This window comes from Somniosus microcephalus, chromosome 6 (assembly GCF_052327205.1).
Source record: "Somniosus microcephalus isolate GS21.2 chromosome 6, FLI_Smic_1.0, whole genome shotgun sequence".
Lineage (NCBI taxonomy): Eukaryota > Metazoa > Chordata > Chondrichthyes > Squaliformes > Somniosidae > Somniosus > Somniosus microcephalus.
In genome coordinates, this window is record NC_140992.1 from 83,008,004 (window position 1) to 83,026,709 (window position 18,706).

Consider the following 18,706-nt stretch of genomic DNA (forward strand, 5'->3'; position numbering starts at 1 on the left):
GCAAAGTTTTCTTTGGTAAACGCTGATGCAGAGTACTTATTTAGTACCTCAGCCATGCCTTCTGCCTCCACCAATAGACCTCTATTTTGGCCCTAATCGGCCCCACCGCTCCTCTGACAACCCTCTTACTGTTTACTATAGAAGATCATTGGATTCCCTTTTATGTTAGCTGCCAATCTATTCTCATACTGTCTCTTTTCCCTTCTTATTTCCTTTTTCACTTCTCTGTATTTTTATATTTAGCCTGATTCTCCCTTGTATTATTAAGCTGACATATGTCATACGGCCCCTTTTTCTGCTTCATCCCACTTTGCAACTCCTTCATCATCCAGGGAACTCTGGCTTTGGTTGCCCTCCCTTTCCCCCTTGTGGAAATGTACCTATACTTTACCTGAACCATCTCCTCTCTAAAGGCCGCCCATTGCACTATTACAGTACTGCCTGCCAGTCTTTGACTGCAATTTATCCAGGCCAGACCCCTCCTCAATTCGCCGAAATTAGCTCTCTTCCAGTTAAGTATTTTTATTCTAGATTGTGCCTTGTCCTTCTCCATAACTAATCTAAACCTTATGCTACTATGAGCACTATTCCTGAGATGCTCCCCTACTGTGACATTCCTCACTTGACCCCCTTCATTCCCAGGACTAGATCCAGCAATGCCTGCTTCCTTGTTGGGCAAGAAACATATTGATCAAGAAAATTCTCCTGAACACACTTCAGAAATCCCTCCCCTTTTCTGCCCTTAAAACAATCACTGCCCCATTCAATATTGGGGTAGTTAAAGTCTCCCATTATCACTACACTATAGTTATTGCACCTCTGAGTAATTTATTTGCAGATCTGATCCTCTATATCCTTCCAACTATTTGGTGGCCTATAAAATACACCAAGTAGCGGAATAGCTCCTTTATTGTTTCTCAACTCCAACCAAATAGATTCAGTCTTTGAACCCTCAAGGACATTCTTTCTAGGACTGTAATATTTTCCTTACTCAAAGCTGCTACCCCTCCTTTTTTTCCTTCCCTATCTTTCCCGAATACCTTGCACCCAGGAATATTAAGCATCCAATCCTCCCTTTTTTGAGCCAGGTCTCGGTTATTGCCAATACATCATATTCACACGTGGCTATTTGCGCCTGCAGCTCACCAACCTTATTAACCAAACTTTGAGTATTTACACACCTGCACTTCAAACCTAACTTAGATCGCTTTCTATGATTCCAAGCTCTCTCTCCCAGTCCCCTGTGCACCTTGTTTCTACTTTTTAATACTACATCTTCGTACCCAAACCCCTGCTGAATTAGTCTAAACCCTCCTCCACAGCACTAGTTAACCTACCCGCAAGGATATTGGTCCCAGCTCTGTTCAGGTGGAATCCGTCCATCTTGAACAGGTCCCTCATGCCACAGAACTGGTCCCAATGTTCTAAGAATCTGAAGCTCTCCCTCCTGCACCATGTCCCTGGCCATGCATTAACCTGCCATATCCTCCTATTTCTACTCTCACTAGCACATGGCACTGGGAGTAATCCAGAGATTACTACCACTTTTGAGGTCCTGCTTTTTAACTTCCTCCCTAGCTCCTTAAATTTCTGACTGCAGGACCTCAACCCGCTTCCTCTCTATGTTGTTAGTTCTGACATGGACCATGATTTCTGGCTCTTCCCCTTCCCCTGGCAGAATGTTCTGCACCCTCTCCATGATGTCCCTTATCCTGGCACCAGGGAGGCAATTCTGGTCTCACGTCGACAGTAGCCGAACTGCCTATCTGTCCTTCTGACTATCGAATCCCCAATTACTACTGCATTCCTACACTTTTCTGTATCCCCCTGTGCAGTCCTTTGACTCACGGTGCCAGGCTCGGGACTGCACTCCTTTGAGATATTGTCAGGTATTCAATGCTGAATAATGGTTTGAGAGTGCCACACTCCCAGAGGATTCCTGCACTGCCTGCCTCTTCCTACCTTTCCGGGTGGCCACCCACTTGCTATCCTGAACTCTATCTGGCTGTGAGATGACCAACTCCTGGAACCTGCGATTCAGGAAACATTCAACCATCCGTATGCCCTACAGTGAATCCAGCTGCCCCTCAAGCTCAGAAACCCTCAGTGTGAGTACTTTCAATTTTGACATGCTGCAGAATATGAATAAATATTGCACCTGGAGGAGAATTTATTTAAAAATGCCTCCCCTGAAGAAGGCTTCAGCTATTCTGATTCATCTGTGTCCTGGATATCATTTGGTCAGTTATTATGCTGAAGAATATATAAATTTAAAAAATAGGGCATTAGAAGTTAGGCTGGAATTAAGTGGATCTTTGTCACCCAAGGGAATGGAGTTGCAGAATATGTTACTAGGGAGACAGTATGGATGACTTCAAGAGACAATTAGATAAGTTTCTGGAGAAATTGAGAAGGTTAGTAGATGGTGCAAATCTACTAAAAAAGGTAGACTTCGCGTGCCCACTCCTGCTAATCCTGGCTCCATAGAAATGAAACTATAAAAAAAATTCTCACCTTTTTCTGGGTGGCACTGGTTAAACTGCTAAAGACCCGGAACAATTGGGCAGAGTATATGCAGCGCAAGCTCCCCTTGTTTGATGACCAATTTTGATTTCGAGTCCTACAACCGGCAGTGGGACCCCAATTTGCTTGTGTGGGGTTCTTGATGCCTGTTTCAGGCAGGCACCCTGCACTCTAGAAAGTAGCCAGCTTTTACAATGGCAGCCAGTGCACTTCGGGGAGCTGGGGCACAGGAGAAAATCTGTCTCCCTTACATTGATTATTCGCCCAAAAAATGGGCGGAATGATGTTCAATCTCTCTTCTAATGTCTTTGAAAAATGGCAACTTCAACAATGCAGAACTCCTTCAGTGCTCCCTTCAAGTGTCAGCTTATATGATGTGCTCATATACTGCAGTGGGGCTTGTACAAATAACGTTCTGAGTCAGAGGAAAGAATGTTATCACTGAGCCAAGCTTTATACAAGGGGTCAGGAGGTGAGCCACTCATTGCAAAGTACCCAGATTGTGCCCTGTTCTCATAGCCATGGCACAATGATGTGGCCTGTCCATTTACGCTTCTGGTCAATGGTGACCTCCCAGGATGTTGATGGTGGGAGTCTTGGCAATTGTGATGCTGTTGAAGGTCAGGGAGAGGTGGTTGGGCTTTATCTTGTTGGAGATTGTAGTGTATGTACTTTGCAGAAGGAACTATATTCTGCAGCCCCTGCATACTGCAGTACCAGTAGTGACCACCCCTGTATATAAGCCTGTGTAGTAACTTTGCATGGTTAGTTCCAGTTTGTCTCCACTCAGTAAAGACCTGTTATAACCAACTCCTGCAGTCCGTGTCTCAATTACACACGGACATAACACTGGCGACGAGCAGATCCGAACTTACCTATAGTCTGCACCACCTCATGGGGATCCATCCCTGAAGCGAAGTTGTCAGAGGTCGAGGCCAGAAGGAAGAAAGAAAAAAAAAAACAATCAGAAGAAACGGGCGTCGACCGTGGGCAACCGCCTCTGATTCATCGGAGTGAAAGATTTGCAGGAGAGGCTGTCGAGAGCGGGGCTTGGTTATCCTGTCGATGGTGTTCCAGCTAATCGGGCTGGTGGCAGGTAGTACACTGATCCTTCCTGGGCTGTGGCGGGCTAGAGCTCGATCGGGTGGCTTTTCAACGGGGCCGAGCAGCGTTGTCGGGAAGAGGAGAGAGAGAGAGAGGGTGGAGCACACAGGGCGCGGCTGGTGCTATGAAGCCGGGCAGCGTACAGACCAGAGAAGAGGGAGGAAAGTGTCCCGCAGGGTTGCTCCGACGACGGGGAAATAAAAGAAATTAGAAGCGCAGAAAGCTGCGAGGAGCTGCAGTTTGCCATGGGAACCGCGGAGAGCGGCGTTAGCAGCAGCGCGGGGGGAAGTGCGCGAAGACCATAGGGCATCACCAGCAAGGCATAAAATGCCAGCAACAGCGCTAGCAGTAGTGGAGAAGACGGAAAGCGTGGGAGGCGCCATTTTGTTAAATCGGGGAAGAAGGCAAAGCGCGGGAGGCGCCATCTTAGATTTCCAAGATGCCGAAGACTGGCAATATCACTGCCTTCGATAATGCAATAGAAGACTGGACCACGTATGTGGAAAGAGTCGAAGTATATTGCGAGGCAAACGAAGTAGCCGATGAGAAAAAGGCATCGGTACTACTAAACTTAATGGGCGCAAGAACACACGGCCTATTGCGGAACCTGATTACTCCAGCCAAACCGATGGCGAAGAGTTTTAATGAAATTGTTGATATCCTACAGGAACACCTAAATCCTACACCGCTGCTGATAGCAGAAAGATTTAAATTCCACAGGAGAATTCAGCATAAAGATGAGAGCAATGCTGATTACCTTACGGAACTACGCAAGCTATCAAAGCACTGCCAGTTCGGAGCAGGACTGGCAGATACCCTACGGGACAAATTTGTCTGTGGACTCCTGAGTGAAGGAACACAGAAGAGGTTACTCTCAGAGAAAGAGCTGACGCTAGATAAGGCTTTCAGCGTGGCAGTATCGTACAAAGCAGCAGCAAGGGGAGCTGCGGAAATACAGCAAAAGCCACAGGAATATGGCACCCACGAAATGACACGGGGATTTGAAAAATGTTATCGCTGCGGCAGGACAACCCATGACCAGAAGGACTGCTGGTCCAAGGACAAAATATGCAGGCAATGCGGAAAGATGGGACACATTGCACGAGTTTGCAGGTCTGGGAAGAAGACTAATGACGACAAAAAGGCTACTAAGGAACAGTACAGGAAAGTACAAAAGATGACGGACAGTAGTTCCGAAGACCAGATGAGCGATAGTGAATCCGGGAACAAGAGACTAAGCTGTCTCAAACTTCACAACGTAATCGCAAAAGAGGATCACTGAACCATTTGGGTCACCCTCACGATAGCAGGGTCCCAAGTCAAAATGGAATTGGATACAGGATCAGCCCTGACCGTCATGAATCGACGAGACTACGAGCGGCTATTCTCACACATACCCTTGAAAGAGACATCCATTGTCTTGAAGACGTATACGGGGCAAAAAGTATACCCCAGCGGGAAAATAAGGGTGCCTGTCGAATACAATGGCAAGGAAATACAGAAATTGTATCTGTACATACTGCAAGATGGTGGACCACCGTTATTGGGACGTGAATGGATCAGAAAGATAAGTTTAGACTGGCACTCCATTCAGGCACTGACGGTGGCTGGTAAAAAGGATGACGACGTCACACCTGGACGATTGTCAAAAATCTTAGCTAATGCCAAAGAGGTATTTCAACAAGGACTGGGAACTCTTAAAGGCGTAACCGGCTCGATAAAAATAGAAGAGAATGCAATTCCCAAGTTTTTCAAAGCAAGACCGGTACCATATGCAATTCGCCCAGCCGTCGAGGCAGAGCTGGAGAATGCAGGCGTGTTATCTAAGGTAGACTGGAGCAAGTGGGCGACACCCATCGTTCCTGTCATGAAGAAAACGTTAAACAATAAGTCTGAGGAGCCAAGGAAGGTTCGCATCTGTGGGTACTTCAAGGTGACGGTGAACCCAGTCCTTCACACAGTACAATATCCTCTCCCAAGGATAGAAGATATTTTCGCCTCACTATCTGGGGAGAAGCGTTTTACAAAAATTGACCTAGCACAAGCATATTTGCAAATGGAGGTTGAAGAATCCTCTAGGAAGTATCTCACGATAAACACTCACAAAGGTCTTTACCAGTATAATCGACTGGTATTCGGAGTAGCATCAGCTCCGGCGATATGGCAAAGAGCGATGGAACAAGTCCTGCAAGGGATTCCGGGGACTCAGTGTTACTTGGACGACATCCTAGTGACAGGTGAAGATGACAGTGAACACCTTAACAACCTAGAACAGGTGCTCACTAGACTACGGGAACATGGGCTGCGAGCCAAGTGCGAATTTTTCAAGAAACAGATATCGTATTGTGGCCACGTGATTGATGAAGAGGGGTTACATAAGTCCCCTGACAAAATTGAAGCGGTAGTTAAGGTTCCAGCGCCTGAAAATGTGTCGCAACTGAGGTCATTCCTCGGATTGGTGAATTACTACCATAAGTTTTTGCCGAATTTGTCCACAATTCTGCACCCACTGAACGCCCTACTACAAACGGGAGTAGCATGGAAATGGAGCGATGAATGTAAGCGGGCCTTTCAGAAGAGTAAAGACCTAATCACTTCAAGAGAAGTATTGGCTCACTACTACCCATCACTACCGATAAGACTGGCGTGTGATGCATCTCCCTACGGCATTGGAGCGGTACCGTCACATAAATTCCTTGATGGTTCAGAGAGGCCGATAGCTTTTGCGTCACGCTCGTTAACTTCAGCCGAGCGTAACTACGCCCAGGTTCACAGAGAGGCCCTCAGCCTGGTGTGGGGGGTGAAGAAGTTCAATCACTACCTGCACGGGCAGAAATTTACTCTACTAACTGATCATCAACCTCTTGTCTCCATTTTCAACCCTCAGAAGGGCGTCCCGATAATGACAGCACAACGGCTACAGAGGTGGTCCCTTTTCCTAGGGGCACACCAATATGACATCGAGTACAAAGGAACTAAACAGCATGGGAATGCTGATGGATTGTCGCGCCTACCGTTGCCGACGGTGGAAGAAGCACCTGCAGTGGATCCAGTGGAGATATTCCACTCGACCATAGTCGAATGTCTACCTGTGACGAATGCAAACATAGAAAAGGAAACACAAAATGACCCGACACTCTCCTGGGTCTATGATTTAACGATGAATGGATGGCCAGCACATGGCGAACCACTGTTGCCAGCATTCTCGCCAAGAAGAGAACAGCTGTCAGTGTGCAAAGGAACCTTGATGTGTGGATCCAGAGTAGTAATTCCACCCAAATTGAAGGATAGAGTGCTCAATGAGCTTCATGAGGGTCATCTGGGAGGGGTAAAAATGAAGAACTTAGCCAGAGCGTTTGTGTGGTGGCCGTGAATCGATAGAGAAATCGAAGAGATGACCAAGAGCTGTACAGGATGCCAGAAGGTCCAAAACGCCCCACCACAAGCCCCTCTACATCCATGGGAGTGGCCCTCATCTCCATGGCAAAGGGTGCACATTGATTTTGCTGGTCCATTTATGGACTCAATGTTTTTAATTGCGGTGGATGCACATTCAAAGTGGCCAGAGGTAATAAAAATGTCCTCAACCACCACAGAAAAAACTATCACAGTCTTACGAACCATATTCGCCAGGAATGGGCTGCCTGAACAGATTTGCTCCGACAATGGACCACAGTTTGTGTCTGAAGAGTTGCGGAGGTTCTTAAAGAACAATGGTGTTAAGCATTATACATCCGCCCCATATCATCCAGCCACCAATGGATTGGCCGAGAGGTTCGTTCAAACATTCAAGAAGGCTATCAAGGCAATGTGTAATGAAGACATACCCCTACAACACAAGGTGGATAACTTCTTGTTTGCCTACCGGAATGCGACACATGCGGTTACCAACCAAACTCCAGCCATGATGTTCTTCAATCGAAGACTACGATGCCGCTTGGATTTGGTTAAGCCAAACATCAGAAGAGATGTGGAGAACAGGCAGTTTCAGAATATGAATGAAAGGCCGACCAGGAGTTTAAGATAGGTCAACCAGTTTTGGCCCGGGACTACCGCACAGAGAAATGGCAGCCAGGAACGATCTGTACACGGCAAGGACCTCTAATGTATACCGTGGATGTTGGAGAGAGCATTGTAAGACGCCATGCTGACCAGATTCTAGAGTCACTGGAAAACGTCAATTCCACACCACGATCCGATACACCTGGTGATGAAACCGAAGTACCAATTGCATCTACCTCAGAATCGGGAATATTGGGAGCAGACGAACCCAACAACGACGTTGATTCTGAATCAACTCTGCCAGAAGAACCTGATACCCCAAAGAGGCGTTATCCAGACAGAATCAGGAAGCCTCCTCAAAGACTGAACTTATAATTGCTTAACTTCAGCTAATGTATCTAGCAACTGTAATTGTAAATATGTTATTTCATTATTAATCGAATGTTATGTACTGTTTAGCTAAAAGGGGAGGAATTGTAGTGTATGTACTTTACAGAAGGAACTATATTCTGCAGCCCCTGTATACTGCAGTACCAGCAGTGACCACCCCTGTATATAAGCCTGTGTAGTAACTTTGCATAGTTAGTTCCAGTTTGTCTCCACTCAGTAAAGACCTGTTATAACCAACTCCTGCAGTCCGTGTCTCAATTACACATGGACATAATAGAGATGATCATTGTCTGATACTTATGTAGCATACATGTTACCTGCCACTTTCTAGCCCAAGCCTGGATGTTGTCTAGGTCCTACTGCAGCCTGGCATGGGTTGCTTCATTATCAATGGAATTCTGACTGGAGCTAAACACTGGAATTATCAGCAAAGTAACTCTAACTCTAATCTTTGTTGGACGAAAGGTCATTTTACCTTTCCCATTCCCCTTTCAGTATCATCAATTTGTCTCTTTCAGTTGCCATTCACGTCTCCCTTTTATTTATCCCTAGCTCAATCCCAGTTCACATTCTCCTCTGATATACCTTAAATAACTACAAAGACTGGTAGTTATAACTCAAACAGTTGGCTTTTATTAGCTTAGAACTGGACAGAACAGAACACACATGTTAGGCTACTGACCAGCTTCTCAGAACTGCCAGGAGGCGGAGCCAGGGGCGAAGTAACAGTATCCGGACAATCAATGGCACAGCAGAGTGGTATACAGTACATCAGCATTCCTGGCCAACCAAGAAAGCCGCAGGGTTACAATAGATTGCAATAGGAAACTATACACAGGTAGAATAAGGTATATACTTATGACTTATTTCACCACATCCTCTCTACACTACCGTGCTAGGGCAGGGATTGCAGCCTCTGAATAGTGTAGGTGTAAACTCCTGGGGGGGAAAAATTGGATCGCGCCCCCTTTGGTGCGCTAACTTTGCCGGGGCACTACTTTTGGCGCCCCGAAAAAGTTAGCATCCCCGTGCCCGAAATTCACCAGTAGCGCCCCAAGAGGGAGGTGGGGCGCTAAGCGCCCCACCACCCTCTTTGGGTGCTGCGAGTGAATATCGTGGTGCTACGTGCTGCAGTGCCATACACTGTGGTACGATGCGCCGTGGTACTGCGGGCCTTCCTCCCCTTATTAAAGGGGCGGGGCCTAACGCAGCGCACCCCAGGGCCCAGCTGGGCCACCAGGGATCGGAGTGCCGGCAAAAGAGCCCGGCACTCAAGAGAAGTGCCAGGCTTATGGAGCGCAGCTGGCACTACGCGGGCAGGCTGCACAGAAGGCCGGGGACGGCAAAGCGGGCAGGTGCTGGCAGGCAGCCAGCAACAAAAATGGCCGCCTAACACCTTCCCTTTAATTTGCGCCACCCTGGCCGCAGGTAGACTCCCCCGACCCTGTCGGACATACCGTCCAGCAGTAAGTCAGGCGACGCTACCGAAGATTGCAGCCGGGGCACGAGCGGGGCACTGCCCACGACGATAATGTCATCGCCGGCGGTGCTGTGCTGTGGGGTGCTAACGGTTACCGCCGCCGCTAACCTCCCGCTGAATTTCGCAAGAGGCGTTAGCAGCACCGCGCCCAGGCGCTAGTTGCTTTGTACCCTGTTAGCGCCCTCTTAGGGCACTAACGGGAGGTTCAAATCAACCAAATTTTTCCCCCCTGTTCTCCAGATAATTCTGCCCTCGTGTTGATTGCAGTGTGGAGAGGAGAGATCGACCCAGTCGAGCACATCAGCAGCTGGACTTGGGATGGAAGCAAAGATTTTTTGGGGGGAGGGGAAGGAAAGAGAAGTGTCTTGTTTGTGCTGATTTTTGTCAGTAAATGCTGCCACACTGACTGGGTCCCTAAAACTCTGATGTCAGTGTGAAGAGCTGATGGTTGGCATGTACGTTTATAATTTTACTAATGCTTCGTGACCAGAATCCAGTCTTCCTCTCAAATGATTATATCATTTGAACATTTACGTCAATGATTTACAGCATCATCTGAAACATCAGTTTTAAAGTTATGGGGGAAAAATTGGGTGGCGCCCCTTTTGGGGCGCTAACGTCGCCCACCCCGAAAAAGGTAGCATCCCTCCACCGGAAATTCAGTAGTAGTGCCCAAGCAGGAGGTCAAGCGCTACTGGAAGTGCTCCACCTCCTTGGGGCGCTACAACTGAAGATTACAGCACTACGTGTAACAGCGCCGTGCGTTGGCATGCAGCGCTGTGTCATTGCAGGCTTCCTCCCTGATTAAAGGGGATTTGCACCCTGTTAGCGCCCCGAGGGTCACTAATGAGAGGCGCAAATTAACCCAATATCCCCCCGATAAATTGTAAAAGATAAGCGGGGAGAAAATTGGGTATCGCCCATTTTGGGTCGCTAATATTGGCTGGGCACAAAGTTTAGCACCCGGTGCTAATTTTCGCCTCTGACTGCAAAATTCACCTCTATTGCCCCTGGAGGTGATTTGAGCGCTAAATCAGGCGCTACACACCTCTCAAGGCGCAAATGTCAGGGAGTGAAGCGCTACCTCAGAACGCTACCGAAGCTCAGGCGATGTCAGTTACCATGGAAGGCAGACAGACTGGTGCCATCCAGTTCTTAAAGGGGAGGGGCCATCTTGCTGGCCAACCACTCCCTACTCATTGCAGCCTTGAATCTCGGCCTGGAGAGACTTCTGACGTCAATTGTGTTGGAAGCACTAATGGATAGGCCCAGGGAAAGAGCTCGGTGCTTAGGATCCTCAAAAGTGCTGCTGAGGGCCAAAACTCCTTAGGACAGCGTTAAATCTCTCCAGATGTCGCTTTCCCTCTCAACCTGCGTGTAGCAAAAATTTTGCCGACAAGAAAAGGCAGGAAGCGCCCGCTTTTACATAGCGCTCCCCCAGCCCCTTCCCGACTTGAAAAGGTTCCCCTCTACCTGTTGTTCCTAGCGGCAGGTGCTAAGGCAGGGGGCGCGACTCAATATCCGGTCTGGGGCACTACTAGGGCGTTGTACACTCGACTGACGTCACGATCAGCGAGCACAGGAGATTGTGGCGGTAGTATTTAGTGCCACTGAAAAACGACTGGTCAATTTCGCGAGCGGCGCTAATATCGCCGCGCTCGGGCGCCAAGTTCCTAGCACCCGGTTAGCGCCCCCCAGAGGCGCCAACGGGAGGTGCTAACCAACCAAATTTTTCCCCCAAGGAGTTCAAGGAAGTATTTCAAAGAAGTGATCTCATCTAAACTGGTACATCTTGCATACCATCTTACTGCGTATCCTCAGCGTTAAAAAAAGGTAAGGGTGTAAAAATTCAATGCATAAGTGAATAAACATAAAATTACATAAAATGAAGGCCATTTATATATGAATACAAGATTAATGAAAGCCCCTGATTTCCAGTTTTCATGGAAAAATGAACCGTTGCAGAATTCAATTCCAAAAATATTGATTTAATTTCAGGAACCCGGGGGGCGAGGAAAGTCAGAAAATTGGGTGGAGGGAGGTCACGAACTCAGTGGGATGGGGCAGGGCGGGGGGAAGATCAGGCACTTGGGCAGTGGGAGAATGGCAGAAATGTGGGGGAGGTAAGGAACTTGGGCAGTGGGGGCAGGACCTTGTTTGGGGGGTAGGAGAAGGCCTTAACCGGTGAGGGTGAGCCCTGTCTCTTCTAAGTGAACTCTTCTGTCTGGAGTATGCCGTCAGAATGGCTCGAATTACACTTTGTAAAATAATTGATTACATAGGCAGAGAGGATCTAATTACACATTCCATAGAAACTTCTGGGTGTGTCTTGTCTTCCAAGGGGACCAATCAGGTTTTGTCATCCAAGAGGACCAATAAGAACTTTGGTGTTGCGAATAGACACGTCCATACATGGTCCTAAAACATCCATATTCTGTATTCAGTCTTGTGATTTTTTTTCTTAAATGTTTGGAGTATGTGGAATAAACTCTCACCAAAAGTACTTCTAGTGCTATGCTGATTAACCTTTTTAAAAAAAAAAGAACCATTTTATTCAAAATAGCATTGGAGATATTAGGAATAATTTTTGACCTGGAGAATCAAACGCTCTATGAACCATGCTGGTTCTTTTGCTACTGTGACCATGGAAATGCTATCTGTGGTGTGTTGATTGTCAGGATAGAATATTGGAGGTTGTATGGTGAGATTTGATATTCTGGAGTTTTGATGGATTTTGTGAAGGAATTTTAGTCACTTTTGTCAAGAGTTAGTGCAAATTGTGCATGGCGTATGGAAGAGATGAGCTGAATGGTATTTCATGTACTTTGTTTTTTTTTGTTCCTGACATTATACCATGAACCACCAGTTCTTTTTATAATCCTGACAAACAGGTATCAAAACTATTTTGTATATGTTAAAAGATGTAATAGTCTGCAGCAATATCCATATTGTGTCACCAGATAATGGTCTGGGTTTTGGTTTTGGTTTCTTTCTGCACTGTGACACACGTTGCTCATGTACATATACGTACTTCCTCTCCCACACTAAATGACTAAGTAAAAGCAGAATCTGTATTCTCTTCAAACTGAGATTCTGCAGCCATTTTTGGATTGAATTGCTATTTGGCTTTCTTGCAGCTAATAACACAAACATGAGTTTCAGAGTTAAAGTTTTCAAAAGAGATCACAGCATTGATTTTCGGAAAAAACGACGAACTCGGAAAAGGATAGGTCAGGTTGAGGGACAGAGATTCAGTACAGTATGTATTCGGTTTAATTTTCTATAGAGCTGTTTATTTCACATTCTATTTAAGAATATAGCACTGTAGTTTTAAGAGATGTTGGTGTTGCTGGGACCATGTACCCTGTACCTTTTTCTAGTGATAATTTTAATCTGAGAAAGTTATTTGTTTTATAACAGAACATAGTCTTGAAATTTCTTTATGTGGTTACCAGCTATAACCCAAGCTGGAGCTGAAAGTATATGTGAGCCCAACAACACTAAGCAATAGCATAAGTAAATTATTGTGGAACAATTACCATGCATTATGGAAGAGAAACATATCAAATGTACTTACAAATGAATGCTTTGCTTTATTTAAGACATTTTTAGACCTTGAAATCAGACGTGTAGGACAATGTGACAACTGATTCTCATGCATGCGAACAATTTGGTATGTTATAGAATTGTGGTGCTCTGGAGTAAAACTGTACAAAGGCTTTGATGCAGGATTTGCATTTCTGTTTCTTATCTCTTTGAAGCCCAACAGTGTCATTTCTAAACTGTCTTTAAAAAAAAAAAAACTTTTCTTTACAGAAATTGAGTGAGGTTCTGTGTTGGACTTTCCAGTTTTGCATCTTTGTACTCTCCACTGGGAGTGTACACAAACTCATTTTAGATGCTATGTGATAAAATGTGTATTTTCAAGGCTGGTAACACTGAACAGTTTAGGAACCTATTCAGCAAACTATAGTGCATGTTACAATGCAGCTAGATACACTGATATATAACTTTCAGAAATGTTAGTCCATTTATGTTAAACAGACACGTTAGTGTCACAACACAGAGCTTACAATACAATGTTGAATACAATGGCCACGTCTCTGCATGGCAGTGAAAAGGGAGTTATAGGCATAACTTGTTCATGTGTTTTTATTCAAAAAAACACAAAATACAGAGCTAAACAGTCAGAGTATAAGACATCCCAACACTGTTCATGTTGCAATGAAAGAGGAAATAGTTACTGTAAAGTACACAGATACACTCAAGTAACTAAGCTTTTTCTTGCCCTTTTTACTTTAAATTTTTAATTGTGCACAAAAGTATTACTGATGGTCCTCAAAAGCTTAATAGTCGGAAGCAAATATGGATGATCATGTTAATCTTGTGACTGAAGCACTTCCCAAATACTGAGAAGTGTATTTTCTCTCAACATGGCTGCCTGTGTTAACCTACTTACATTTTTTTACACTTGTCTAGCAGTTGCGTCCTTTTTTTAAATCCTAGTTGAAAAAGTAAGGCTAATGTATAGAATCTAAAATACTTTTTTGGGGGATTCTGAGTAAAACTTAAAAAGATTGTAATCTTTGATAAATTAAGCAAATTTGTGTTTATATCTGAATGAAGTACACCAGGATTTTCTGCAGTTGTTTTGTGGTTTGCTCTACAATCTTTCTACTTGTGTGTGCTTGGTCTCATTTTGCTTTTGTGTATCACTCTATAAAGAAGCCGCACTTAAGACAAAATTCTTGTTCAGCGAAACAATTAGTTTAATTTGACCTTGAGGGCAGATTTTGTTGCCTGTCAGTTTTTTTGAACTTGATGAAAGTATTTTGGAAAAATGTTGCTATATAAACTTGTGTATATGCTTGTGCTTTGGGTGACCCATACAGGGGATGATCCTTTAAAATTCCAGCCAAAGAAACAGAAAAATCAATGATCATCCAAAGATCAAGGCAAAAACTGCAAAGCACAAAAATGATCAGTTTCATGGTGGGGTGGGGAATTTTAACTAGGAGCAGGTCTCGGATGGGCAGGAGGCGATCGCAAACGTCAAACCCTCTGTCATCAATTTGAGGCCTGGGCTGTTTTAACTTATGGGCCTCATTTACTTTCTGCTGGCCAGCTGCCCACATGACATGGGCATAACGAGGCAGCTGGCCAGTTGCCAGCAGGCAAAGACTAGGCAGCCCAGAGGCCGCCTGCTGGCACTTGGGTAAGTCGCGGGGGGTGAGGGAGGGTGAGTTTTGTTAAGGTCTGACGGGTAGAGGCCCAGACTTTCCTTGTGAGTCCCAGAAGGAGCACTCCTGCATTTCCTGGCCCCTCCAAGATAAGTTTAAGCTCTACCTTTTTTGGGCCTTCGCTTCTTCCGTGACAGGTTTTACTGAGCGGCCGGCTGTGGCGGGTGCCATGCTCAGTCAGTGGTTAAAATGCCATCAGAGTTCTAATGACAGAGGACCCAGATTTCCATGTATTAATGAGGCTTCTACCTGAGTCAAGCAGGCACCTTGGCCACCTTAAAAAAGAGCGAGCCCAGTTAAGATGGCGGTGGGACAGCATGAAGCAAGAATGGGGCAGTAAGCATTCGGAGGTGATTTTAACTGTGTGGGATGGGTTAAAATTTCCCTCCCCTCCCCCCCCCCCCCCCCCCCCCCTTGTTTGCTGGCCATCCACAAATACATTTGCTCTGTTATTTCTCATTTCAACAAGCGCATTGTTTTGCACTTGTGATATTTAAATGAGAACTCATGCCTCTGACTTAATTTTTGGCTTCTGCTGGTGATCTTAAATCTCATTTCCCTATATCTTCCCTTCTGGGCTTGCCCTGATATTAATCAGCAGAGTGAGCCTGGACTGAAGTTGGGAGGGAAAGTTTCCATTTAAATATCACAGTGCAGGAGGAGCAGTGCTGTGTGAATCAACAGCTGAGAGGGTATGCTGGGATGGTGGTGCTGCTCGATCCGTTATCTTTGTCCATGAGGGAAATCTGATAGAGTTATTTCCATGCATAAGACCCACTACTTTTAACCCACAAACAGTCGCATAAGTCAGTACACTGTACATAGTTCATACAAAAATAACATATTGGAAATCTGTGTGGTCTGCCTGATGATAAATTACATTTTGGAACAGCTAGAGTTCAGTTTTACTTTGGCAAAGTGTCCCTTGTGTTAACCACTGAAGTTCTTTGTTAATAGTTGTGGTGAAAATTACAGACTCAGTTTGAAAGGTTAACATTTATCTTTTGTTCAACCAATTGCAGAAATCTGTTCTCAGTTTCTGTGGCTGACCCACACAAATTTTGCTGATATATTGGAGAAACTAGATACGTTCTCTTCACTTCCCACCAAACCACTGGGGAAAATGAACGTGTGTTCACTCATACAGCACCAGGAATCAGATACTGATCCTCGCACTTTACTATAAACTACGCAGGATAAAAATCACCCCTGCCCCCACACGTTAGAACAGAGCAACTTGTAGGAAATCCAACTTGTACTGTGTAATTAACACAGGAAACTTTTATCCATTTGTGCAACTGCCATGTGACCTGAGTAAGCCTGGCCAGGTTATAGGGAAATACCAAGGTTACTGATGGTACAAAAGGTGACCCTTTTGTAATGTGCGGAGTAAGTGTTCTACAATGGATCAGAGTGAAAATTCTACCAGCTTTAAAAATGCAGTGATAGCTGTTACTGAGACCAAGCTTGTGGTTGCTAAGAAGCACATAGTTATTTTAATAGAGACTTGTGCTTCTGTGCATTGCACTTGGTGGTTTTGAAATGCATAACGTGCACTGCTAAATTTGGGCCTTAATTAGTCTAGATGGAAATAAGAGTGTGTATAGGTGAGTCAACCTCCTTTGTCAGTTATTCCCAAGAGGTGACTTGAACTGCTTATGATGGGAAGGGAAGAGTATTCTATTATGTTCAAATAGGCTTTAAAACCACTTCCCACCCTAAACTTTCCCATTTGTTTACTTGCCATCTGATCTGTGTAAATTAGCCTGGCTCTTGAATAATGACAAGTTTACTGATGGTGTAAGATCTGACCTTTTCCCTTGTTCAGAATGTGAGGAGAATATATTCTCTAATGGATCAGACTAAAGCTCATCTACACCCATTTTGGAATTTCTGATCCTGTGGACTGTTACATTAATAGCTTAACAGATCAATATGCTATTACAGTAACTATCAGAGAATAAAGGGAAGACAGCACATCAACAAACATAATTGATTCACTTCACTATGGCCAAGATATAAAATCAGAACATGAATGACTGATGGGCTTCAGTAATGTGTTTTTTTTGGAATTTTCCTCATAATCGGGCATGGAACAATATTGTCATTGTAGATTTGGGCACTATCTTGCCTTTCAGGCAGGAGGAAGACACATTCATCTGGAGGTTTTTGAAAGGAATAGCATAGGAAATTGCATTAACATGGAAAATTCAACATGGGTTATGTCGAACGTTAGTGCAATGTCAATGAATGAAACAGAAAATGAAATGATTTATCTTGTGAAAAAAGTTGAAGAAAGGAACTTCATTATTTTTTACTTGTTTGGTACATTATCCACAGTAGTCAACTGTATATGGGCATGCGTGTCTGGATTTTGATCTGTGACTAAAGTGAATGCAGCTCAGCGTGCATCTCAGAGTTATTTATGCAAGTTGCATGTCCATTGTACAGAATAGGTTGCCTACAGGTACAATGTGGTAGGGACCTGAGCACCAGGTGCTGAAGTTTGTGGGATTGTTGTAATGCAAAAATTGCTAATGGCGGGGGTGAGGGGGATCAAGAAAAAGTTTCAACTTCGCCGATCTTTCAAAGTAACACCTCAAACTTCAGAATCTACAGAGTATTGTTTAATTAGACATGGTTGAAGGTCAATCATCACAGCCCCAGGACATCACTGCAGGAGTTCCTCAAGGCAGTGTCGTAGGCCCAACCATCTTCAACTGCTTCATCAATGACTTTCCCTCCAACATAAGGTCAGAAATGGGGATGTTCGCTGATGACTGCACAGTGTTCAGCGCCATTCACAACTCTTCAGATAATGAAGGCAGTCCATGCCCAAATGTAGCAAGACTTGGACGACATTCAGGCTTGGGCTGATAAGTGGCAGGTAACATTTGCGCCACACAAGTGCCAGGCAATGACTATCTCCAACAAGCGAGAGTCTAACCACCTCCCCTTGACATTCAACGGCATTACCATCGCCAAATCCCCCACCATCAGCATCCTGGGGGTCACCATTGATCAGAAACCTAACTGGACCAGCCACATAAATACTGTGGCAACAAGAGCAAGTCAGAGGCTAGGTATTTTGCGGCGAGTGTCTCACCTCCCAAGTTCCCAAAGCCTTTCCACCATCTACAAGGCACAAGTAAGGAGTGTGATGGAATACTCTCCACTTGCCTGGATGAGTGCAGCTCCAACAGCACTCAAGAAGCTCGACACCATCCAGGACAAAGCAGCCCGCTTGATTGGCACCCCATCCACCACCTTAAACATTCACTCCCTCTACCACCGGCGCACCATGGCTGCAGTGTGTACCATCTATAAGATGCACTGCAGCAATTTGCCAAGGCTTCTTTGGCAGCACCTTTCAAACCCGTGACCTCTTCCACCTAGAAGGACAAGGGCAGCATGGGAACACCACCACCTCCAAGTTCTCCTCCAAGTCACACACCATCCAGACTCAGACGTATATCGCCGATCCTTCACCGTCGCTGGGTCAAAATCCTGGAACTCCCTACCTAACAGCACTGTGGGAGTACCTTCACCACATGGACTGCAGCTGTTCAAGAAGATGGCTCACCACCACCTTCTCAAGGGCAACTAGGGATGGGCAATAAATGCTGGCCTTGCCAGCGATGCCCACATCCCATAAACGATTAATAAAATGTTTTTTTTAATTACCTAATTCAAATATACTTCCTATTTGAGTACATAATCTAGGCTAATCCTCAGTGTAGTACTGGTGCAGTGCTGCATTGTCAAGAGGTTCAAGGCCTTGTCTGCCCCATGAAGTGGACATGAAAGATTCCATGACACTTTTTCATACATGCAATCCATCAGTGTTTTGCACGGACAGCGTATTGATGACCCGATTGGCGTGTCAGTGTTTGTGCAAATGAGCACAACCGGGCCCCCCTCAGCCACCTCACCTCAATTCATGTCACCTCCGGCCTCGCTTCCCGAG

General features: G+C 45.3%; 1 protein-coding gene across 7 annotated transcripts in view; it reads left to right on the forward strand.

The window, feature by feature from the left end:
* The window catches only part of dock10 (dedicator of cytokinesis 10), a 300,424-nt gene that overhangs the window by 46,968 nt on the left and 234,750 nt on the right, over positions 1-18,706 (forward strand). Inside the window, exon 1 of one of the 7 annotated variants that reach the window (XM_085990456.1) lies at positions 12,567-12,758. The exons of 5 other annotated variants lie outside the window; for them this stretch is intronic. In XM_085990456.1, the coding sequence (XP_085846582.1) occupies positions 12,651-12,758 (108 nt within the window). In that variant the 5' untranslated portion in view covers positions 12,567-12,650. Of the gene's footprint in view, positions 1-12,566; positions 12,759-18,706 lie in introns of those variants that run through there. One more of the 7 variants, XM_085990457.1, reaches the window with a different exon arrangement.